Source organism: Sphaeramia orbicularis, chromosome 22 (assembly GCF_902148855.1).
Source record: "Sphaeramia orbicularis chromosome 22, fSphaOr1.1, whole genome shotgun sequence".
Classification (NCBI taxonomy): Eukaryota; Metazoa; Chordata; class Actinopteri; order Kurtiformes; family Apogonidae; genus Sphaeramia; species Sphaeramia orbicularis.
Genome location: NC_043978.1, coordinates 20,126,132 through 20,150,814, shown reverse-complemented (window position 1 = coordinate 20,150,814; position 24,683 = coordinate 20,126,132). Strand labels below are relative to the sequence as shown.

At 42.5% G+C, this 24,683-nt stretch overlaps 2 protein-coding genes across 5 annotated transcripts in view; one reads left to right on the top strand and one right to left on the bottom strand.

Moving 5' to 3' along the window:
• Nucleotides 1-14,751, top strand: part of rtn1a (reticulon 1a) — a 22,587-nt gene extending 7,836 nt beyond the window's left edge. Inside the window, exons 2-9 of one of the 4 annotated variants that reach the window (XM_030125928.1) lie at nt 615-1,310; nt 2,442-3,128; nt 11,225-11,432; nt 11,520-11,658; nt 11,826-11,895; nt 12,216-12,262; nt 12,350-12,408; nt 13,896-14,751. In XM_030125928.1, coding sequence (XP_029981788.1) covers nt 615-1,310; nt 2,442-3,128; nt 11,225-11,432; nt 11,520-11,658; nt 11,826-11,895; nt 12,216-12,262; nt 12,350-12,408; nt 13,896-13,938 — 1,949 coding nt within the window. In that variant the 3' untranslated portion in view covers nt 13,939-14,751. Of the gene's footprint in view, nt 1-614; nt 1,311-2,441; nt 3,129-5,429; nt 5,772-8,671; nt 8,786-9,542; nt 9,619-11,224; nt 11,433-11,519; nt 11,659-11,825; nt 11,896-12,215; nt 12,263-12,349; nt 12,409-13,895 lie in introns of those variants that run through there. The other 3 variants (XM_030125929.1, XM_030125931.1, XM_030125930.1) reach the window with 3 other exon arrangements.
• The window catches only part of tdrd9 (tudor domain containing 9), a 21,932-nt gene continuing 11,502 nt past the window's right edge, over nt 14,254-24,683 (bottom strand). Inside the window, exons 22-35 of the mRNA XM_030125954.1 lie at nt 23,746-23,846; nt 23,468-23,638; nt 22,830-22,941; nt 22,520-22,735; nt 20,567-20,656; nt 20,211-20,468; nt 19,844-20,011; nt 17,754-17,824; nt 17,561-17,670; nt 17,045-17,141; nt 16,800-16,938; nt 15,669-15,787; nt 15,520-15,592; nt 14,254-15,416 (exon numbers count right to left, since the gene is read on the bottom strand). Of these exons, the coding sequence (XP_029981814.1) occupies nt 15,318-15,416; nt 15,520-15,592; nt 15,669-15,787; nt 16,800-16,938; nt 17,045-17,141; nt 17,561-17,670; nt 17,754-17,824; nt 19,844-20,011; nt 20,211-20,468; nt 20,567-20,656; nt 22,520-22,735; nt 22,830-22,941; nt 23,468-23,638; nt 23,746-23,846 (1,824 nt within the window). The 3' untranslated portion in view covers nt 14,254-15,317. The remainder of the gene's footprint in view (nt 15,417-15,519; nt 15,593-15,668; nt 15,788-16,799; nt 16,939-17,044; nt 17,142-17,560; nt 17,671-17,753; nt 17,825-19,843; nt 20,012-20,210; nt 20,469-20,566; nt 20,657-22,519; nt 22,736-22,829; nt 22,942-23,467; nt 23,639-23,745; nt 23,847-24,683) is intronic.

Genomic DNA, 24,683 nt, shown 5'->3' with positions numbered 1-24,683 from the left:
AGCAGTACTATTTTCACAGTGATGTTTGCTCTGATCTGATAACACAACAAGGTCAATTTTGTGTTCCGTCCAGGCGACAGTAACTGATTCAAGTTTGATCAAAATTTGTTTTGGCTCTCCTGTAAAACCCTTTAATGGCACTTTGGCTCTGAGGCTTCAATATGTGTATTTATGTTCACGACAGTTGTGTAATTGATCGGGGGGGGGGGGGGGGCACAGCAGATGTAGTGATTACAGAGCAGAGATGTACCCACAGACAGACAACCCCCTTTGCCTGCACAATTTAGAACAGACTCTGGTTGTAGTAGTGTGGTTTTTGGGGTCTGAACAATCCCCCTTTGTCCAGCACTGGGTACAAGTACCCTCTGTTACTGCTGCCTCACTGATCTGCACAGCCGTGCATCCAGCATGACTGTGTTGCTCTCACAGTGCCACAGCCCCACTCCCTGGCAGCAGAACCAGCCCAACCACCGACTCGTTGTAACTAGTCAAGTCTGATTTAATCATGTGAGGCAGGCCGTTTTTCTAACAACCATGTAATCATCAGTCAGATCATTTACACATTAATTTGTTAACTTGCTCTTTTTTTCTCTTACTGTCCTGTTCCTCTGCAGATGACCCTATGTCTGGAATGTTTCGGAAGCCTCTGAATGATGATGGTGATGTGTACACCTCCCTACTGTCCAATCAGAGCTTCACATCTGGCCGTGAATCTTCCTACCTGTCTGAGCCTTCCAAGCCGTCCTCTGGCTCCCACTTCTCCAGCGACACCTACAGCTTCAGCTCCAACTCCAAGATGACTTCCGATCTGCTTGATGATATGCCCAAATCTCTGCTGGGTTCAGACAAGACAGAATCCTACAACTACATGGACATCAGCCATGGGGATGAGCGCTACGACAAACACCAGGGGGGTGTGCACAACACCACTTCACTGGGCAGCTACATAGACAAGAACCCTGGAAAAGATGATGATGAGGATGAGGATGAAGAGGAGGAGGAGAACCTTGGTCCGGCACTGGGCTCACACTCTTTCCCATATGTGGAGGAGCCATCTGATGAAGAGCTGTCAGACTACCGTTCCTACCGGAACCTGGGCGGCACCCCTCAGACGGCCAGTCCAGTGAAGATCACCTTGACCGAGTCCAAGCCTCCAGAAACCAAGGCTGAGCCGGAGAAGCGTCCCTCACCAGTCAGTGTATCTGAGCGTGAAAACGTCCTCAGTGTGGGCTTGCAAGGTGTTCCCACTGTCACGCTTTCAGAGCCAGAAGACGAGAGCCCTGCCTCTACTCCTAACGCTTCACCAACACGTAGGCACAGCACACCTGCAACACCAGCCATTTGGTCAGATATACTGTAGATATGTGCTCCTTTATCTATCAGTTCACATTACAATAGTAGGTCTAAGTGGTATGACCAATATCTGAAACAACAGATCATTTCAATTAAACATATTCTCATAAAGCACTTTTTCTGTAAATTCAGTGAGGATAGTTGATATAGTAACATAATAATACAATAAAGTCTGTCAAGACTAAATATTTGACCCCATTTATTTAGACCTTTGTGCAAGTTTTCAGTAAAGAATGTAACAAAATATAAAATATCAAAGTATACAATCTGAAAATATTTTAGTGTGCAGGAGGTGGTAATAAAAGAGTAAAACAGTGGTAAGCAACAGTGGTAGTCTCTGTTTCAGTCCGAACTTACGTAACATTTTTGTTACCTTAAATGAAAATTTCTTGCACCTTCACTATGTGGAAGAATGTAAAGCATCACACAAATGAAAAAACATATTACTGTAAACACTTCAATCTACGACACAACAAAATAAATGCCTAACCAAAGTCTGAAATTACATTTTTCTATGATCACATAGTATATATCATGTTATTGCACAGCTGTATGTGATACAGTAAAGTTTCTAGAAAACAAATCAGATGTGGAAGACAAGAAAAAATTGCAGTGAAGACGTGCAGTAGTACAAAATAAACCCTAATGTGGGAGCTCTAGTGATGTGCAGATTTCTCCTTTTATGTCATACTCCTATTAGTCCATATCCGACATCCAGTGAGATTATTCACTACTTGGAAGTGCATGTCTTCATGCTCTGTTCCACAGATAAATAAGGTGAAATGTGCCTATCTCAGTGAATGAAATGCCAAGAAATTCTTTAGTAATAGTTATATGCAACAATGCCTTTACTGAATAGTGCTTGAAAAATTACAGCATTAACTGCCTGCCAGAAAAAAGCAGCACCAATTGATGTCCTTTTGTGTTTTTTATCATGATATCAGACCACCTGTAGTAGGAAAGTATTTCATAAAAAATGTTGTCAAGGCCACTGGCATCACCATAATTAGCAACTGCCTTCTCTAAGAACAGTTTGCTATATTTGTGATGTGAATGAAAAATCTAACATCATTTTTTCTCTTGAGCAGAGAAAGAATTCCCTCGCCACGACATGTTCAAGGCCGATACAGTGAAGCCTGCAGCTCCCGGAAGCAGTCCAGGCACAAAGGCCGGCAGCAGGGAGCACGATGGCAGCAGTGCCGAGTCTGGAGACTCTGAGATTGAGCTGGTGTCTGAGGAACCAACCAAGGCCAAGAGCAACCCATTCGCCCAGCCACCTAAGAGCAAGGTCGCATTCAGCCAGCCTAGCAACCCCTTTGACAACCCCCCGGTCGCCAAGGGTGGTTTCGGCCTGGCTGGCAACCACGCTCCACCCACAGCCTACAGCATTCTGAGGGAAGAGAGAGAGGCAGAGCTTGACAGTGATCTCTTCATTGAGTCTGCATCTGAAGAGAGCCCAAAGAGGGAGCAGGGCTTCGGTGGCCCCAAACAGGGAGCCAGCCCTCCCTCTCCCCTGGTCCCCGCCGCTGCCCCTCCTCGCAGCCCTGCAGAGGCAGTGCCAGCAGAGCCCCTGATTACAGAAAAGGTCAAGACCCCAGTGAAAACAGAAGAGGACCGCCCCAGCAAACCCAAACCCCCTACCGCTGCTGTACCCCCAGAGGTGCGATCAGAGAAGCCCCACATGGACGACACATTCAAGCACACCAATGAGGGCAAGGGCGACCTGGGAAAACCTGCAATGTCCATCTTCCCTGAGGGATTTAATAAGCAAAAAGGTTAGTCCTCTAAATTCTAACTTCTTTCTCGTTCAAACTGGGCACCCTCATAGTCCCCTTCTTTGTTACAGTGTTGGAATTCAGCAAAACACATCAAATTTTTGTTGCTATATAGGCTACAATCACAGGCTTTTCAGAAATACTACTGCAATCATGTGAAACAGGTGGGGATGTGTTGAGCATCTGTGCTGTGTTGAGAACCTTCCAAGGTATATTTATGGATAAAGACTGTGTCTAAATAGAAGAAAGTGAATGTGAAATCACATCGCTACTGTAGTGTTTGTGTTTGTTTACATCTGGTAGCTACCTGCGTGTTCTGCCACAACACTGTTTTGTTGACAAGGTTGGAGAATTAAAAGAACTGTTAAAAGAGAAATGGGATGTACCACTGCTGGGTGTGCATCTGTGCCAATGGTGGGTGGGAAGTGCTTTGGTTTGGGCTTGTGCTTTCCTGAGGTCTGCTTCCCCCTGGTGGTACACTGGTGGAACAAATTGAATGAGTGCAGCATGAATCCACATCAAATCAATGTGTGGTGATAAAAAACCTCAACAGTGACATTATTATTAGTGCTGTTTACTGTCCTCTTTGCTCTCAGTAGAAACAGACATAAAATGATACAACTGCAGATATTAAAATAAAAGGCTTGTCCTGCATCTGGCTCCTTGCATCACTCTTTAAGGATTAGATAAGTCACAGTCAGCAGGAGTTAATGCTGTCTAAGCTGCACATTTAATGTTGGCATGGATATTTTGGTTTCTACTGGTGGTTATTTCTGTGCATGTAAACACTGGGCTTACATAATCCTATGCTGTCAAAAGTGGGGCACATTCCTGCTTAGGCTGTGAGGGCTTCCACGTAAATTTCACATAGTTCTGGTGCTGAAGAAATGATGTCTGCATGACGGTGTTTTGCTTTGGCTCCAGCTTCCAAATATATGAATGCACTGAAATCCTGAAACTGACGGTGTATGACTGAATTCTGCTGTGGTTAATAGTGATATGTTTGAAGTATATACATGTACAAACTGACATAGGTTCATCAAAAACAGAAAAGCACCTCTTATTTTGTTTACTCAGACAGTGAGAAGGTTCTGGAAATACTAAAAAGCAGGTCACTTGTGTTTTTTTCTCCTCCACTAGAGGGCACAGCGCACCTTGGTCATTGCTCTGTTAAAGATGAGCAGAAATTGTTTTCATCAGTACGGGCACTTCCACACCAGTTACCATAGCAACAGTGATGGGAGAGCATGTTCAGTCTAGTTCAGTGAAACCTGATTTTTTTTTTTTTTTTTTACCGCTCTTGGTTGGTATTGGCACTGTGGCCTGTCAGGTCTGCAGTGAGCAGAAGGTATGAGGTATGGCAGGGTGGGGGGTGGGGGGGACAACAGAGGGGGGTCCGACTGATGGCTCAGATAAGATTCAAAAATGACGTCTTCCCCAAACTATCCATAAAGGAACTGTTTTCTGCTCAGGGCTGTTTTGTTTTTTTTGTTTTTTTTTTAGCGTTTTACATCCCACGCTGCTTGGATCTTTTTAAAGCTCCATTTGCATTACAAATATATTCTAAAGAGGACACCATAACGCACAAACACATCCTGGAGGTACTAAACAAGAACCATTGTGCAGTGAGGCTCAGTCTTTCTTCATGAATTATTAAAGTAGAAGCACTTTCGCTCTTGAATGATCAGAGTCAGTGGAAACAGCTATTTGGATCTCTTGGCACAATGTTAACTATTGGTGTGTTTATATAAATTACAACAGGACTGAACACTATCTTCTTAACAATGTGGTCTCCAGTCTAGCCATATACAGCCAACAGATACACCATTGTTGCATCTTAAAAAATTATCTTGAATATCCCATTAGCTGCTGGTGTTCCTACTAACATGATATAATTATGACATGTTCACCTAATTACTCTAATGAAGTTTGTTACATTGGTTGCATTGCTGTGGAAACCCAGAGCACATGCTGTAAAGTGCATGACAGTGCATCTGTCTGCTTTTGGTGTCTCATCAAAGCGTATGTGGGATAACCCTCCCACTGCTTGTGCACCCGCTATTACCAATCTGTTCTGACTCTGTTTCGGCTTTTATTGTGAAAGCAATTCTACCTTCCTTTTTAAGAAAAAAAAAAAAAGGCTTATCCTCCGACCATCACCACCCACCCTCTCATTCCCTTAGGCTCTTAATCATTGCATGGATGGTTTGCTGCAGCAGCAACTGTGCTGTGGTGTTTACAATTTGACCCCCCTCCCCCACCACCATCACACGCGCACACAAACACACACACACATACGCACATTCCCTGCTCCTTCTGTTCTAGCCAACGCTGCCTTCACAGCATCAGTCTGTGTGCTCCGCGAGCCGGCAGCACCTTGGAAACCTTTTTTCCTCCCTCCCTCCCTCTTCCTCCCTCTCTGTGTCGTCTCAGCCACTCTCCCGCATCCTTTTTTCGACCATTCATGCCTTTCTGGGATGAGTGAGTGAGTCGGTGCTGCCGAAGAGGGAGACAAAGAAGAAGAAAACAGAGAAGATAAAGGAGAAAAGAAAGAGAGAACAGGGACGTAACTGATCACCAGCATGCAGGCCACTGCAGACGTGACCAAGAAGGAAAGCTCCTGGAGCAGCTGGAAGGGCCAGGGTACCGATGTGTTTACTTATCGATTGTGTTTCGTGGCTGTGAGAGCTAAGCTGGTGTCTGTGCATGTAGGCAAAATATCCATGAGACTTGAGATGCAGTCTAGTAGAGTCTGTATGTTGTGTGCTTTGCATGTGCGTTTGTCTTTTCATCAGTTTGTCACATCTTGTGGGATCAAATATTTACCTGCGCCTCCTTTCACATGGACACGCCCTGATTACTGATCTTTTCTGCTGTGTGAGTGACAAAAAAAAAAACACACAAGGAGGAGAGATGTTGAGAGACGCTGGTGGGTGTCGTGGAAAATAAATGTATACACACACGCATACTGGGAGCCATCTGTTTTGGGTGCATGATAATATGGATGCCAGTGTTGTACACTAAGGCGTGTCATTGTTATCACCCTCCCCGTTTTGCGACCGTGCAGGGGAGCTGGTTTTATATGGCGTATGCTCTGTTTTTGTGTAATGAGGCAGCCGGAGCATCCGGACGGTACTGACAGACTGTCTCCATGGTAACCAGGGCACACCCATCCTGATTACATCAGCTCTATCTCCTCGGCTGCCATGGCACCTTGCAGAGACTGGGCCTGAGAAGAGCATCCTCCGTCTGTCGGTTTCCATGGCATGGAGAGCTCGTAAAAAGGGAAGGGGAGAGAAAATGGCGTCCTGCTCTCCACACTGACTCTCGTCCCATCTTTTTTATGTTTGCCTGAGCAGTGGAAAAAGCAATAGAGTGGTCAGCTTATTGTGTGAATAGAGACCATAACAGTAAATTACTTTTCATGTGCGGCCTTGTAGAAAAAACAAGCCTCAAGTGTCATTATTTCACCAACTCAGTCCACTTTTAATTTGGCCCAAATGAAACTGTGTAATATGATGAATATCTGATGGGATCTGCCCACATTTTAACCGCATCAAATTAAGCTGATACAGGCAGGACAGCAAAGGATAAAATTCACCAGATTTACTTTCTGCACTGAAACTGTAGGCATTTTTATGTTTAGTCACTGTGATTGCTCAGTAAGCAGCACAGCACTGACGTACTGGCATTGAGCTTCAAGAATTAGTCAATAATGATGCAGACAAAAAATCTGAGTCATTTTGTTTTTCACTTCTAGCAGCTTCTAGTCTCTGATACTTAAACATACTCTTCAAATTTCTGTATTACTAGAGTCACTAGTCAAGCAAAACAATGCTCTGAAGTGCATTTGCTTTAAGTGACGTGGTCTTTTAGGCCATAATTTTGGCAGTTGAGGAAGATTTTTACAGACGGAAGGACTACTATCTAATGTTGTCATTGTCAGACATGTTTATGGTAAGCCAACAAATTCAATCAAACAGAAAGTAGAATTTAGCACTAGAAGCACATTAACATGTAGTGTAGAAAGCTGTAGATGGGTGACACTTTCCATAGCGCATGTGGTGGTGTTTATTTATTTTTACAAATCAAACTATCCCTTTAGTAATAGATTGGACATATGCTCTCAGGAAGAACCTTTTAACATCCAGTTTTCTTTTGCTTAGGGTCGTAACAAGCAGTGAAAGGCCAAAATATATTAGATTAGATTACATTAGAGAGTGCACATCTTTTAGTTTCTTGTCTTGACATGAGGCTGAAACACAATATACATCAGTTCAAACATTGATCAAATGTAACCCTAACCCTACCCCCAGATGGATCACTGGTGACCTGGTGGATTCTAGGCTATGATGCCTAAAAGTACGTTTCTGAATTCCAGTCCTACATCTCGACTGTGAAAAACTCTTGGCAACTGAAGTCCCTTTGCATGTTTGCTCACTCGGGCTGACGGCTTGTTTGAGGCCACAAGGATGTCTTCAGTGATTTAATGAGGTCAGGCTAAACTAGTTTCACTACAGGACTGGGGGGAGGTGGGACTCGTATCATTGTCACTGGTTTTAATCATTTGCTCTGGTTTGATATGGGATGTGTATGTGTAAGGAATATTAGGGTGTGAGGTCAACAAACAGGGCTTGGCAGGCTGTGTACTTCCTCTGCACTCTGACTCAACATCCTGTGTTCAGTCTGCTCGAGATTAAAGTCCTGAACTAATTATATTAACACCATCACCTATGTGGTTCAGTCTAATGCAGTTAATGAGTTTAAAGCTAAATCTCAGCTTACTGGCTAATGTAATTCATCTAAATCCATCACAAAAACTTTGGTTGTTTGTGGCTAGAGTTAATATGAACCTGGCCCAATGTTAAATGTGCCACTGTCCTTTTGTGTTCAACAATAAAGGGAGTGGCTGTCTTCCAGTGTCGGGGTGTAGACACACATTATGTGCAGCTGATTCCCCAGATTCGAGCAAATGAGTCTCTCCTTGTTCCCAGTGGAACATACTTTCCCCTCCCTCCCCTCCCTCCCCTCCCTCCCCTCCCTCCCCTCCCTCTCTCTTCCTCTTTCAGCCCCTCCCTTCCTGCCTCCCTCTCTCCGTCTTCTCTCAGTGAGTGGTGGGGAGAAAATGGAGCACGGTAACTATGGTAACTGCATCAGGCAGGTGCTCAGCAGATCCTTGCCTCTGTAACAGTATAATGGAGAGTACAGCTACTGTAGGCAAATGATTTATTACGAAAGCCCTTTCATCTGTAGCGGCAGTGAGCTCTGAAGTCATAGGATGGAATACTGACAAAAACAGACTCCAGTTTAATTTTCCATTTTGATACACTGTCGTTAGTTTAGTCGGTACTGTGCAGTCTTTGTCACGTGTCAGCGGGGCTGCGTTTAAAAGCCTGGGTATAAAAGAGTTTCACAGTACGGTTGTGTGTGTGCTGGATTGCAATGTGGTTCTTTGGCAACCGCACCCCACAGACGTCCACCCTTCCAACCCTTCCCTCAGTCCCCCCCTCCTGCACAGGCGGATGCTGATTTGCTGGTGTGGCTGTGGTCCCTCCCCTTCTATGCAGGGGGGGGGGGGGCACTCCCCCTCCACTGCTCTCCTTTTGTCCGTGGATAAAGCAGCTGCCTCTTTCCCTGTTCAGCCATGGGAGCCGCAGGTCAGTACACGCTTCTACTGCTAAAAACTTTTGGGTCTGCATGCAGACTCTGCAGCACATCACCAGTCGCTGTTTTGCCGGTCAACACCTGCCTGCCTCTCTAGCAGAGCTGTTAATGTGTCGGTGTGTTTGTACAGCTGCTCTGTATGTGCTACCTGTGCCTGTCTGTGTGTGTGTGTCCTCCTCAGAGCATCTCATTCATAACCTGTCAGTGCTGGCAGCACAAATGCCTTCTGTGGACATATTAGTGTGTTAAGGGCACAAGGATTGTATTTCTATTGTCATTGAAAGAGTGTCTTTGATTTGGAGTGAAAGACAAGTCAGGATATGTTACTGAGTAAGACTAGACTGTACATGTTTCTCTCACAGTATAACAGCAGTGAGAGATTCATTCAGTCACAATGGCTTTCTTTTTTTACCCTGACTGTTTTGGCATCTACAGATGCCTTTTAGTGGAGAGTAAAGATGGCCGTCATCACTATGCTGCTCACAGCTCCATGGCTAAAATTAGAGCAGACAGGCAGGCGGACAGCTCAGAGAGGAAGAAGAGTAAAACACCCAAGAGACCTAGCCAGTCTTTTTCCTGGTCTTCAGGAGCACAAAACTTCACGTTATCATCCCTGCCCTGCTCACCTTCCTACTCTTAAACTGTAGACTAGGTTTCCAGGTGCCAGTGCCAGTGCCAGCAGATGAAGGGTGCCAATGCGGCTGGAGATACTGGAGGAGGCAGCTGGTTCAGCAGAGGTGAAAGAAGCAGCAGCCGACAGTTCTCATGGAAACCGGCCCGTGTTTCCAGCCGACACAGACGGCTGCCAAAGGAGGACCATGTAATGGTACACTGGTCTAATCCTTAGTTATCACTCTCTCTCATCCTTAGCTAGTAGCTTTGAATTACAAGCCTCAACACCCAAAGACTCGAGAGCAGAGGGGGTGTGTAGCAACGTGTACAAGTACTATTGCTACGATTTCAGTAGTTTACTCCTGAGTGACGTGTTCTTGCATAAAGGAGATACTGCACTGAAGCATCGTCATCCTTTATCAATGACCAGAAAGCTGCTTGCCTGGCCAGGTCACATTGAACCGTTATCTGTGAAATGCTGATAGTGCTTCTATTCCTGCCCTTGCCTTTACGGAGCATAGGTCAATCATTAATTCTGTTGTGGAAGCAGGCGCTGCAGGTGTACGTTCAGAGTCAAACAGTCCTCCCCTTCACTTACAGTGTGTATGTTTATATATGTATGAGATCACACCAGGTGTCAGTGATAAGCACACATCAGATGCAAATATGAAGCCTTGCTGTTGGAACTGATGGATTACAGACAAATGAGTCTTCTGTTACTTTTGCAATGTGACTACAATGACATATGTAATGTGAGAACTGAATTGATCTCCAGCTATTTTGATAAAAAAATTAAATACTAGATTTTTAAAGGCATATATAGTATTGTGATAGTTCAAGCAGGAGAAAACTGATAACAGATCAATGGCCCTTAGATCTTTGGCACTATTAGGAACTGGATACTATGACTACTGAACACCAGGTCAAAGTAATAGATACTTGAATAAAGTAACTAATCAATAAATCTCTAATTGAACATGAAGCCAACCTAAAAACATCTATGTGGGAGCAATTCTTTTTTAGGTATTTTCTCTTAAAGCCAGTAATTCGAGTAAAAGAGTCTATTTTTTAAGGGAGAAAAGGTACTTATTCTATGGTTCTGCGTTCTTACATTTGAGTACTTTGAGTACATTTGAGGACTTTTACAGATCAAATAAACTATCGATGAAAACAATGAAAATGGGCGTTAGTTGCAGCCCTGTTTCAGTAATTTACTGTTATTTACGTTTAGTGCATTGTTACATGCATGTGAATTTATCGGGGGTCCATCTATTTACATACATAGATGGAGATTTACTTTGTTTCCATGTAAAAGTATTAAATCTGCCTGGTAAAATATATTCATTACATGCAATATAGGTGAAAAGTATCAAGGTGGCGGTGATCAAATATGAAAATATCTCTTTAATTGTATTACAGTCAGTTAATGTACCACTAAAGTTCTATTTGTTTCAGTTCTACCTCTGCGTGACTCACTGTGTGTCGAAAGGGAAAAGACAGAACTCATCACTCACACACCTTCGTACCACCTTTCCGTTCCTCAGCTCACTCTAACCCAATGAAAAGCTGGGTTAGGAAGCTGGGTTAAAACAGAATCACGTGACGGGCGAAGCTCTCCGAGGACGTTGAGTTGTGAACAGCTTCCAGTGATTTGACCCAAATGTGTGGCGCGTAGCAGCAGCAGCCTAGTCTACTTTGAACAGGATCCTGCCGTGGATGCCTGTACTGTATGTCACAAAGCGGGAGGTCGGGTCAGGCTGTGGCCATTCCTAACCCACCACCTTCTTCTGCCCCCCCCACCCCCTCTTCTTCTTCCACAGCTATTGACCTGCTCTACTGGAGGAATGTGAAGCAGTCGGGAGCCGTGTTCAGCAGCGTGCTTCTGCTCCTCTTCTCCCTGACCCAGTTCAGCGTGGTCAGCGTTGGAGCCTACTTAGCCCTGGCAGCCCTCTCCGCCACCATCAGCTTCAGAATCTACAAGTCTGTCCTTCAGGCCGTGCAGAAAACCGATGAGGGCCATCCTTTCAAGTGAGCCGGCTTTTAAACACACTAACAGGTCAATTTGAAGTATTGAAGTGCATGTTAAGCCTTTTCTTCTCTCATACTTGTCACCAGAGCCTACCTGGAGATGGAAATCGCTCTGTCCCAGGACCAGATTAGCAAATATGCCGATAAAATTCTGCTGTACTCTAACACCTGTATGAAGGAGCTCCGTAGGCTGTTCCTCGTACAAGATCTGGTCGACTCTTTGAAGGTTTGCCTCGAACTCTCATCCAGTGTGTAACCTCTGAGTAGTCCAAACTCCTCATGGGGCCACTAGTGGTCCTTCTGTCACAAAAAAAAAAAAAAAAAGACATCTGATAAAACATTTGTAGATTCTGTCACACAAGGAGGTGATTTAGACGTCTGTGTGCGTTTCAGTTTGCTGTTCTGATGTGGCTGCTGACCTATGTGGGCGCTCTCTTCAACGGCCTGACACTGCTCATCCTAGGTGAGGACTCACTAGGCTGTTGGTGTTTTCTGTGTCAAAATCTCACTCTTCAATAAGACTTGACGTGTTACAGTATCTGTTATGAATGAGAAACTTCCACTCTGTCCGTATCAGACTGTCAGAAGCAGATCTATTCATTTTCTGGTCATGTTTACTCCGCTGTCGGGCGTGTGCAATATCTGCTTGCTTTTCCAGTTTACCTTAGATAATGTAATGTGCCAGTGGACGCTGCTGACACAAACGTATTCCTGTTTGATCGTGTTCTCGCTGTATGTCACAATACCTCCACATGAACCGTTACTCCCCTTATGTCATTACAGCTGTGGTCTCCATGTTCACCATGCCTGTGGTGTATGAGAAACATCAGGTAGGACGTCGTTTACGCGCAGTTACGAATGTCAATGAAGTGGGTTTTGACAAGTTTCTTGACAGGTTTTTCTTTTTGTGGTTTCAGGCACAGATTGACCAGTATGTGGGACTAATACGGACCCAGGTCAACTCTGTGGTGGGGAAGTGAGTGTTGAGTTCACATGCCACGTAGGCACACAGACCTATCACCTATCCAGTTTGATCCTGTTACAAAGTGCATCTACCTCTCAGTGTTCAGTACATGCCTTCCACTCCCTAGCAAAGTTGAGGAGTACAAAATAAATGTAATTGCGATCAATTGTATTATAATAATAATAATAATAATAATAATACAACATCGGTTTTATATAGCGCTTTTTTAAATACTCAAAAGACGCTTTACAATAAGCAGCCAAGGACAAACACACAAAAAAATGGGGTAAAAACAGATACAGAGTTAATACAAAAGGGCAAACAAAGAACAAATACTCAAGAAAAAAAGGTAGAGACAGATACAAAAAAGAAACACGTGAGAGAAGGTGGATGAGGTGGAACAGGTAGTCAGTTTTCGCATACTGTTACGATCATGTGGGAGAATAGATGGTATAAGAGCTGACAGAAATTCATCAGTATTTTCCTTCTGAAATAAAAAAAAAAAAGGCTCAAATATTACTGTAGCAATGTATTTTTAGGTCTTTTCATTGCCCAGTTTAAAAGATTTGAAAAGTAATTGCATGAAATAAATAACATAACTCTGATTATTAAAATAACATCACTACATTTTTTAAGTGGATAGCCTGTATAAACTGTAACCTGCTGCATTTTTAATGTCATTTTCCCAACATGACTCATGCACATGGCAGAGACTGGGACACATTAACTCTTAAGCCTTAAATACCCAGAACTATTTTTGTAGTGATTTCCAACAGAAATTTTCCCTACATCAAACCTCACTTGTCAGTATTTACTAGTCTATCTACTGCATTTTTCTTTGTGTATACACTGACCATGCAGATGTTCATAAAAACTCAGATTACACTCAAAGGTTATTATATCAAAACACAGAAAACTGACCAAAAAGTGGCTTTTTCAATAAAACATATTAACTGAACATTAGAATAAGCATCTACAACCACTGTCATGTATTAAACTACGTGGGTTTTACTGGTGAATCCATGTTGCAGAAGATGACACTACAGAGCCTCTGAACGTCCAAATGGGTCATATCTGATGTCCATGTAAGGATGACAAACTGCATTTTACCTGAATTATTTACATGTATTGATAGGATTAGTGGATCAAAAGTTATTAGACATTTTAAATCAGTAGATGCTTTTTGCTGCCAATGGATATTTAAGTTTTTGAGGTTTAATGGCTGATAAGAGCTTCTTCCAATGTTCCTGTGCACAACTGACAGTTTCAGTGGTGTAGACTCATGACACTGCTGAAAATGAGCATCCTAGAACAACATAACAAAAGCCATTCATGTTAAGGGTGTTTTTTGTTGTCGATTTACTTTCTTAAACTCTGCAAGTGACAAAAAAATGTGGCTCCAGTTCTTCAACTGTTTAAAATCAGCTTGACATCTTCTAGCAAAACAGACAGCAAAAGGTGTTGAAAACATGATACTGAAGTGTATATTTTGTGTCTAGGATCCAAGCAAAGATCCCCGGGGCAAAGAGAAAGGAGGAGTAACCTGTCTGTCTCAACGTGAAGCTGACAGTCCAGTCCAGCTCAAGAGGCAGACAGCCCGCTCACTGTTCAAGAGCCTGGTCGTCATCTGTGGGGCGTAGTGCTATGTCATCTTGGTGTTCTCTAAAAGCATCCACTGGAGAAGCCTTCACCCTGTCTATAGCAGTCTAAAAAAAACACTAACACAGTCACACGTACATAATCCTGTTTCTAGGTAGACGAGTACACCACTTGAAACAAAAAAAGAAACTGACTTTTTTTGTGTTGCTTATTATAAAGTGCATGAAGTCGAGCCTTGGGTAAATAATATTTGATATCTTTTGTGCAGTTTTTACATCACGCTACATTTTTTTTGCTTTGCAGTGCTTACCACAAACTGTACGGTTTGGCCCAAAAAAGCTAAATGCCCACAGACGTGCTCTGCTGCCAATGTTAAATACTGCTTCATGTTTCTGAGTTAGCAGATGGGGCTTCTCTCAGTATATGTCAATATATATAAATATCAAAATGATTTCCTTTTGGTGTTTCCAAGCACAAAATAATTTAACAATATGCGTCTTAGATGTGGTAATTGTAGGGTTTTTGCTTTTGTATACCCATAAGGAACAATACACACGCTCATGTTTTAGGTACTGTTGTACAACTACTATGAAGACAAGGAGTATCTGGTGATATTTAGCTTGTTTGAATAACTGTCCAACTTTGTACTATGTTCAACTATACTCTGTAGTTCTTTAGACCCTGGACTCTTTAACTATTTGCACTTACAGTATGTATTTAATTACAAGAATAAGAAAATAAATGTACGTTGATGTATAACATGTCCTCTTTACTTATGAGTTCACGTTGGTGAAGATGAGCTGAATGACACTGTGGCTAAGTTTGAGGTGATAATACCGTGTGACTCTGCAGCATTTACAGTATACAGGGAAAACACTGGACTGGACACTTGGAATGGTGAGCTATAAATACAGACCAGTGACTTCTGGCAAACCTATGTAGGAGAGAGTGTGTGTGTGTGTGTGTGTGTGTGTGTGACTTTGTGACAAATTTAACATGGGTCGAGTCACAATGAGACTGTTTGAATGACGACTGACAAGCCTCATCTGTTTCGACTATTTTTAATGACCCACTGATGCACTGTAACATGAACCTACAATGGATGGATTGGATCAATGATCATGAACATTCCTCGCAGCTGCTTATTTTAACACAGATCAACTATTACAGTAATGCACCTAATGTAAAAGAAAATACCACCGATTCTGCTGCGCTGCTGTAAGCTGCAATCAACTTAAAAATCCTTCAAACATAATCAACCATTATTTAACAGGCAAAACAAACAGTATTTTCAACACAAACGCACAGGTAACTGGATTTTTTTAGCTGTTGAGCAGAATAATAGGATGTAGCTGGAATAGAACCCCTCTGGTTTTCCCATCTCCTGGCTGAACAATGTCCATCTTCAGATAAGGATCCACCTGCAGGTTCAATACATACGATGAATCACATTGAAAATGGTTAATACACAATATGTAGCAAAGGTAATGATGAAAATAAAAATGCAACAAATTGATGTCATGCCTGGTTCCATTTCTCTGGTAACTTGTAGTACTCTGGAGGGACGACTTCCCTTTGCAGTTGCTTGCTGTACAATCTGAAATGAAACAAAGATAAGTGAATACACACTGAACAACTGAACATCAGTGACTACAGTCGTGTGTGCGTGTGACCTTGTGAGGCGCTCTCGACAGTCGTCCTGCAGGTGAACGAGCTTGTCCAGCCCCAGATGCAGAGTGCCGTTGGGGCCTTCACACACGAGGCGGTTTATGGCCTGGCGCAACGCATTCATCTGAGAAGAAATGACATGCATACTTAACCTGCACTACATTCAAATCTAGGTACTAATGACGCTTTATTCCCACACTCCCCAATCTGTTATGAGAGTCGATCTGCAGCAGCCAGTCCACAGAAATACATGTTAACAGTCTACCTGAACAAGACCTGCACAAAGTGTTGATGCATGTATTAGAGCTGGAGCTGCAAATCGAATGTGATGCCAGTTACGGCCAAAAGATTAAATAAATTAATGAAACTGTAAAGGGTGAAAGTGAAATAACCGAATCACAGAGGCTACAATTTTTTGATACAAGTAAAATGTGTCTAAACATATCACTATAAATTAAACATTGTAGTCCTACAGGGACTTAAGACCTGAAGAAAGTTACTTGTGCAGTGCACACTGTAACAAAAATAATGTTTTTAACCTATTTCCGTGCACAAATGCAAAAATCAACACATCCTCTAAAATCACGACTCATACTGCACTTACAGTATCTGTAGACATAATTACTGTTCAACTCTAATTCCAATTTTCTATTCACTGCTTTGATGACAGATTGAATAAAACTAGACTTTTCTCTTCCATTTATGTTTTTCCTCTTTCAAAATAATCTGCCTGTGGGCAATGGCAGACCACCATCCACTTCCCCCTGACACGCACTGGAAGGCTTTTCTTAGCTGTTGGGCGACATAAGTAAACACCTTACAGGACACAGTGTGTATGGGTACAGGTCAGCAGCCTCCAATGAGTGTGTTTCAGACCAAGAGTAACCAGAGAATCACACCCCTGCCTTTTGCACATAATGTTCCTTAAAAGTCAATTAGAACTTGGTCAGAACACTGACCACACTACTTATTTATACCTGATACTGCGAGTAAATTTACCTGCCTGACGAATGTTATGCATGGACCTTAAATCATCAGTACAAAAGAAATCAATACAAACGTAATCTTAGGAAAAGATAAATACCATAACTACATTTTTTCCCTAGATTTTGCCCTCTGGTGGTTAAAGCCATTACCTCAGTGATGTCTTCCACATCAAACTTGACATCAAAGGCGAGTTCGATGTCGTGCTCAGGAAGGATGCCCTCTTGTGTCTGGCTGTTCCACCCCAGGCCACAGAGAGCCCCTGTGTAGCATGTCCTCTCTTCATTGGTGCTTTATTTATTTTTTTCAACGAAGGGAATGTTTTAGTGGTTGATTGTCATCTTGAAAAGTGTGCAGCTTTTTTTTCTTCTTTTTTTTGTGTGTGTGTTTGACTCACCGTAGCTCCATGACGGGGGTGAAGAGCATGGTGGTGAGTGCAGGCAGACCGGGGATGTCTGGCATAAGGGTGGTGTCCCTCAGTAGAAGATGTGTTCCTAGAAGTACAACTGCAGTTAGAATATGACTACCTGGAGTGGTCCATAAGAGCAAAAACTTTATTATATCTTATATTAAATTATAATATAATAAATTACATATAATTTAATATTAAAATATATATGAATCTTAAGTCTTTACAGTTTATTTTGTTTACACAGTCAGCTACAAAAGTTAAGATGTTTAAATGATTTGTTTTACTTGATTTTAGTCATGAAAATTTGGATGCTGACAAAATATTTCATCATAATAGTTGATGTAATGTTTGACCCCTAAATTTCCAATTTTTATTAAGACATTTTTAGGTCTGAAGCTACTATGTGTGCAAATCTGACATTTACTGACCGAAATAAATGCCACGTTCAATCTGGAAGACGATGTTTGTCTTCATTATTTGTAATGATTGTGTCTGTGCTACCTTTCGAGCTGACAGACACATTCCCAGCAACCAACATCCTCTGAAATTTGTAGTGAGGGTTTTCAATCACTGCCAGGGAGTTTATGCTGTTTTTGTCGATTATCACTGCCCTGAAGAGAACAAGTTGATGAGCACGAGGGGAGGAGATGTTACCTCATCAGCTTCAGTTGGTTTTCGTGAATATGAGACTTACTTGTAGTAGGTCTTGTGGCTTATGCTGTGGAAGTTGGCCTTATATGGACTGCTTGGTCCATGCAGTTGAACCTGTGGTGTTACAGGAAGGATAAATTCAGACGTAATGTACTCATTCTTTTGTCACAAGAGCAATAACTGTGCTGTCACTGTTGTAGGAGTCAGACTGGGTGTGACTATGTTTTACAACCACAAGCGTCAGATGATGAAATGGCTCCATCTCCTGGACAAACTAACAAAAACAGACAGTACAGTTGTGACCATCATACACACATTTGCAAGTATCAGGATCTCAAACTCAGCAGGTCTGTCTAAAATGGTACACTGTGTGCCAATGGCATAATGATTTGGAGTATTATAAGGCAATAAGCAAAATGTCCTGTACCATAAAATGCATAACAGTTATCTTGTTATTCATATTTTATTTAATGGTGAGTGGCTTGTTTTGTTCTAGAAGCATTACGACAGACAGACAGATAAAAATAACTGTGTGTACCTATATGTAAAATAGCCACAGGGAGTAATGATTGTTTGAGTCTAGACACCTGCAATAAAGGGCAGTAGCAAAATACATAAATGTAACTTGCCTGAAATGAATATACACTATATTGCCCAAAGTATTTGCTCACCTGCCTTGACTCGCATATGAATTTCAGTGACATCCCATTCCTAGTCTATGGGGTTCAATATGACGTGGGTCCACCCTTTGCAGCTATAACAGCTTCAACTCTTCTGGGAAGGCTGTCCACAAAGTTTAGGAGTGTGTTCATGGGAATGTTTGACCATTCTTCCAGAAGCGCAATTGTGAGGTCACACACTGATGTTGGACAGAAGGCCTGGCTCTCAGTCTCCGCTCTAATTCATCCCAAAGGTGTTCTATGGGGTTGAGGTCAGGACTCTGTGCAGGCCAGTCCAGTTCATCCACACCAGACTCTGTCATCCATGTCTTTATGGACCTTGCTTTGTGCACTGGTGCACAGTCATGTTGGAAGAGGAAGGGGCCAGCTCCAAACTGTTCCCACAAAGTTGGGAGCATGGAATTGTCCAAAATGTCTTGGTCTGCTGAAGCATTCCCAGTTCCTTTCACTGGAACTAAGGGCCCAAGCCCAGCTCCTGAAAAACAACCCCACACCATAATCCCCCCTCCACCAAACTTTAAACTTGGCACAATGCGGTCCGACAAGTATCGTTCTCCTGGCGACCGCCAAACCCAGACCCGTCCATCAGATTGCCAGATGGAGAAGCGCGATTGGTCACTCCAGAGAAGGCGCCTCCACTGCTCTAGAGTCCAGTGGCGGCGTGCTTTACACCACTGCATCCGGCGCTTTGCATTGCACTTGGTGATGTTTGGCTTGGATGCAGCTGCTCGGCCATGGAAACCCATTCCATGAAGCTCTCTGCGCACTGTTCTGGAGCTAATCTGAAGGCCACATGAAGTTTGGAGGTCTGTGGCCACTGACTGCAGAAAGTTGGCGACCTCTTTGCACTATGCGCCTCAGCATCTGCTGACCCCGCTCCGTCAGTTTACGTGACCTACCACTTCGTAGCTGAGTTGCTGTCGTTCCCAAACACTTCCACTTTCTTATAATACAGCTGACAGTTGACTGTGGAATATTTAGGAGTGAGGAAATTTCACGACTGGATTTGTTGCACAGGTGGCATCCTATCACAGTTCCACGCTGGAATTCACTGAGCTCCTGAGAGCGACCCATTCTTCCACAAAAGTTTGTGAATGCAGTCTGCATGCCTAGGTGCTTGATTTTATACACCTGTGGCCATGGAAGTGATTGGAACACCTGATTGTGATTATTTGGATGGGTGAGCCAATACTTTTAGCAATATAGTGTATGTTTATGCTAAAAGGTGTTTGAAATTCAAATGAAAAATAAAATTCTCATACTGTAATTTTCTTTATGTTGTAATGGAAAATGAATGGGGCACTGGCATCAAAGCCAAACTTCTGAATAATCCCCAGTCACTTCACTATAGTTTTATGTGTGTTACATATTAAAACACTATTTTAGATTATCAGATTTCTTCTAGGGCTTAGTCTGGCTGCACACATGTGCTGCACGTTACAGTTTATCATACCTTTGTCTTAGAAAAGGACTGGCGGCTCTTGGAAAAGTGGTCAAGCAGGTTGTCAATGTGCTCCTTTTCCTCTTTCTTTCGTTCCCTCCAGAAGCTGCTGACCACATTGGGGACACATTTCCCTGTCTCCATGTCCTTGTACAGGGACATCAGTATGTCGTGGCTTTGCTTCAAGCACATGAAAAAAAGCACACAGCAGTATTAGAAAAATCTTTTACATTAAGTCTACAGGAGCTGAGGGATTTTTCTACAAAAGCTGGTTTTGATCTTTTACTGTAAAATTCAGGAAACCTTCACTGGTTTACACAGTCAATAAGGACCTGCAACTGAAAACCTGACAGAATCTAGAATCCAAAATTATAGTCACCTTAGAGTCATAGCTCTCCTCAACCTTGACAGCATGACCTTCCCGAACCAAGATGTCTACCACACTGGTGTTTTCCATGTCTATGATGGTGAGCAGCTCCACACGCATGATGTTGTGAACGATAGAGTACAGAGACACCATGAGCGAGTGGCCCTTCACCAGTATGATGAAGCGGTCACGGGCGAGGCTGCTCCACTGGTTTCCCAGGATCATGGACTGGGCTGACGGACGCATTCCAATAACTTGGAACTCCTGGGCCTGATAAAAGATGCAAGCCATTTTTGAGTCATTCACTTTTTGAGTTATTTGACCTATTCATTGTCAGTCTGAAAAGTGAAGAACATGTATTTATCTACCTGGAATGGGTGAGACAGGAGGTCAGAGGGCAGCTCTCTGAGACTGCTACAGGTGACAACTGCTGTATTGCCAAAGTCCAGGAAGAACACCTGCACAACACACAGTTAATACTGTGTAATGGTAGTTAAACCAGTGCCATACACTCCTGTTCACAATATCATGATGCGAGTGCCACACACAAGTCTAGAAGGTACTGTACTTTCCGGGCTATAAGGCGCACCAGAATATAAGCCGCACCTGACTGTAAGCCGCAGCTGACTTTTAAGTTGCACCTGACTTTAAGCCGCAGGTGTCCACGTTGTGACATGAGACATTTACACAGAAAGATGGTAAACAGAAAGATTATTTAAATACTTATTTCCATACCTTAACTGCTTTTTTCCAAACAGTGCCTGTAACACGGCAGTAAAACAGCAGTAACACGGCTGGTTAAAAAACCCACAAAAGTCTTTGATCTGTATCTTCATCTTCCTTCTGCTCATTGAAACCACTGCAGTCGTCTTCTTCAGTGTCAGAGTTTAACAGCCTCAAAGGCTCCGTCACACACCTTCTGCATCTCTCCTCCGTTCTTGCTCAATGGTACTTCTGTGCTGCAGCTCTATTTCCTTCTTGGACAGACACGTCGATTGCTTTTAACTTAAAAGCTGCATCATATGCATTTCTTCATGCATTTTCCATGATGAGCATTTGTGCATGACACACAAAATGGCTGTTAAAAGTTAAGATTAAAACCTCTCCTCTTTGCATCACCTCTTCCACCTGACTGTCTCACTTTTGCGCTTCCTGCTAGAGCGCCCCCTGGAGGCTGTTAGCCCATATAAATCTATACTCGAGCTGCATCGCTGTATAAGCAGCAGGGTTCAAAACGAGAAAAAAAGTAGCGGCTTATAGTCCGGAAAGTACGGTAATTAGCCTCATTTTGAATGAGTCATTTTAAACCTACAGGCATACAGATGACTTCCTCTTCAGTATAATCCTGTACTATTTTCCTAAATACAAAATACTTCCTTTGCTGCATAATAATAAAAGTCAGCACACAATCCCATATGATTTGATGATGTAGATGGGAGCCATGACGCAGAACATTCAAACTAAAGGAGACAGAGATTTAATGAGAGTACTACTTATTGGAAGGAAAAAAGCTCTGACAAGAAGTGGCTACAACCAGATGCACCACAACTTGAAGATTGGTAAAAGCAATCTATGAAACCTATGTAATGGGGAAACTGTCCTTTTCATGAAAAGTAAATTTGTACAGGTTGAACGTAATGGAGTTGAAACTTGTGTGGATTTTGAAATAAGAATAGTGAAAATAAGGGGGAAAATGTGACATCTTTTTGTTCTAATGTATGATATTTAACAAAATATAACAAAACAAAAGGAAGACTTATATTAAGAAGTTTTTTTTCTTTAACTAGAAACAGACATGATATACAAATGCGCTTAGTTGTTTGGTTTTTTTTTTAGTTTTACTCTGTTGCAAAGTATCATCCCAAATGAAAAAATAAAGTAGTTAAAAAAAAAGTAATAAAAGTCAAACATTTAACCTAACTACTGCCAGTATAAACCAGTGATTTTTGCAGATCCCCTAGGTAATTTTTCCTTATTTTTATTATCTTTCATTCTCTTTGTAAGATTTCTTTTTTTTTTTTTTTTTTGTTGTCTGAACACCAATGGCTTTATGAAAAATTCCTAATACAATATGGTGCAACCTGTTGCTATAATATTCAGTGTATTACAGGCAGTGTATGAAGTGGACTCAAACTTGTTCATGGACTGAAACTGTTATTTTACCACCAGGAAATCGTAAACAAATTAGCAAAATTTACATGACATTTCATACACAAACCAGAAGACCAGAGAAGCAAAAAGGATGCGTTATAAGAGTAATGAGGCATTGGATCACTATTCCTCCATGAGTCTTCTATACTTTGCGAAACAGTGTTCTTTACCTCTACTGAGTTCCCACGCACGTGCAGGATCTTGGCCCGGTAGTACAGACACTGCGCATTGGCCTCTGAAAAAGGAGCCAGGCAAAGCAGGTTTGGGTAGAGTGACACAGCAACAGGATCCAGTGTGCGATTGTTTATCTCTGTTGTCAGGTGGCGTTGTTTCTCCAAGCTAGCATCATCAGCCTGGAAGCCCCAGAAATGACCCACCTCCACTACCTGTACCAGGTATCCACATACAGAGAAAATATACATCCTTTAGTGACAGACACATAGAACATGAATCCTGTAAGGATGAATGTAAGGGACTGACCTCAGTAATGGTGACTATAAACATCCGGTTGGGAGGAATCTTGTCTGGATCAATAATGCAGCTCACCACATCCACTGGGGAGACAGTCTGGCTCTGGAAGTCTACACTCACCCTGTGCAGCAACAGCAAACAAAATACATTCAGTGTTGTTTTTAGACAGAGCTTCTATGCATTGAGGTCTTCAAAATGTGGGTCTGAATGTAGCTTTTCTGGTTAAATGTTAAGGCAGTCTCACAGTTAAAAGGGAAGGTAACAAACTAAAAACAGTTTCTGATTTCACTGCATTTTGTGGCACAACTAATGATGGGTCAATGCCACCCTTTCTACATCTGTCACAGGATGGAGAAAGATGTTACTGCTGCCTCTACCCCAAACCTCCCCTCTCTGAGTTCAAGTGATGGCTGAGAGAGTCACGCAGAGTGCTAAGATGTCAGATTACATTAAGGCTCAGTGAAGGGACACTGACCAATGCACCCTGTGGTGCAAGCTCCACTTTCCAAAAAGACAATCTCAGCTCTCAAAAACCTTTGTTCTTCCATATATATTTAAAGTCTTTTTAAATTTATACAGCAACCTTTTCACTTAGATAAGAGAAAAGAGCAACATCTATTTTGCATTATGTGTGGACAGAACAGTACCGTGAATATTTCATATTCGTTATTCCTCTGTTCCCTGCACACATCTCTATCTGATCAATGGGGTAGACAGACAGCTCCAGGGTATGACTCTTCTGATTCAGAAGGAGAGCAAGGGACACCTCAGGCAGCTCCCCCGAGTTCTGGGACGTTCTGTAGAACTCCACATATGCTCTGTGTACATATAAGAACATACAAAGTCAGACGATAACAAGCCTACTATATTTTGTCCTGATGTCCCTCATAAAAATGCCTATGTTTGCTCTAGATGTCATTAGTACCTGGAGCAGTCAAAGGAAATGGTTTTGACCTGGCCACACAAGCGGAACATGGACTGCAGCTGTTTGTAGTACAGGAAACTGTAAGGAGGGAGGTTCCTCACCTGGAGACATGTAATTTGACATTACTTTAGCGTTGTTCAAACCGTCAGTTTGGAGTGGAGTTGTGTATGGTATTTATCCATAGTCCACCTAGTCAGTGAGCGTATGAATGGATTTGCTGGTAAATTTGATCTTGAGGGAGAGAGAGGATGCGGTTCTACTGCTGCTGCAATTGGTTAGTCTGGATTCAGATTAGTTAGTTTGGACTAAATCATATATTGTACAAAAGTCACATAATAACACGATTCTACTAGCCCATGGAGGTATAGATGCATTTCCGTTTCTTTAAATTACCGTGGCGAGCAGCCATCTTGTGTGGTAAGCGGTCATGTTTACTTTCTGTTCATTCACTGACCCAATTTTGAGTGTTGAGATCATGGCGACAAGGTCCCCCAGTCCTGGCGACAAAGTGAAGTCTGTTTACAGGGGCACATTAGACGATGTTTGCAAGGCAAGATATGACGAGAAATTGCTTTATATCAATGGAAAGGATCCCTGCACAATGTCGAAAGAGGAGTGGTCGTGTAATCCTGAGGTGTACCCCAATGTTCAGGAAATGGACATTGCTAAGTATCTCATCCACACAGTTAGTGCATACACTTTTGATGAACTGAGAGGATGAAAGTCTCTGGAAGCATACAATTATTTTGTAAGTAGATGGGTCCAAGATGTAAAGCATGCGACCATCGGAGAAAGGTGTGTTTTCACTGCCAGAGTCCGCCATTCTCAATGTACCACAGACCCTTTTCTGGTGTCCTGGCTGATAACAGAGAAGAGTGGCATTTGTGAACATTGTATGTGCATGGCAGGATTGGGTGAGGTGTGTTCCCATGTTTCGG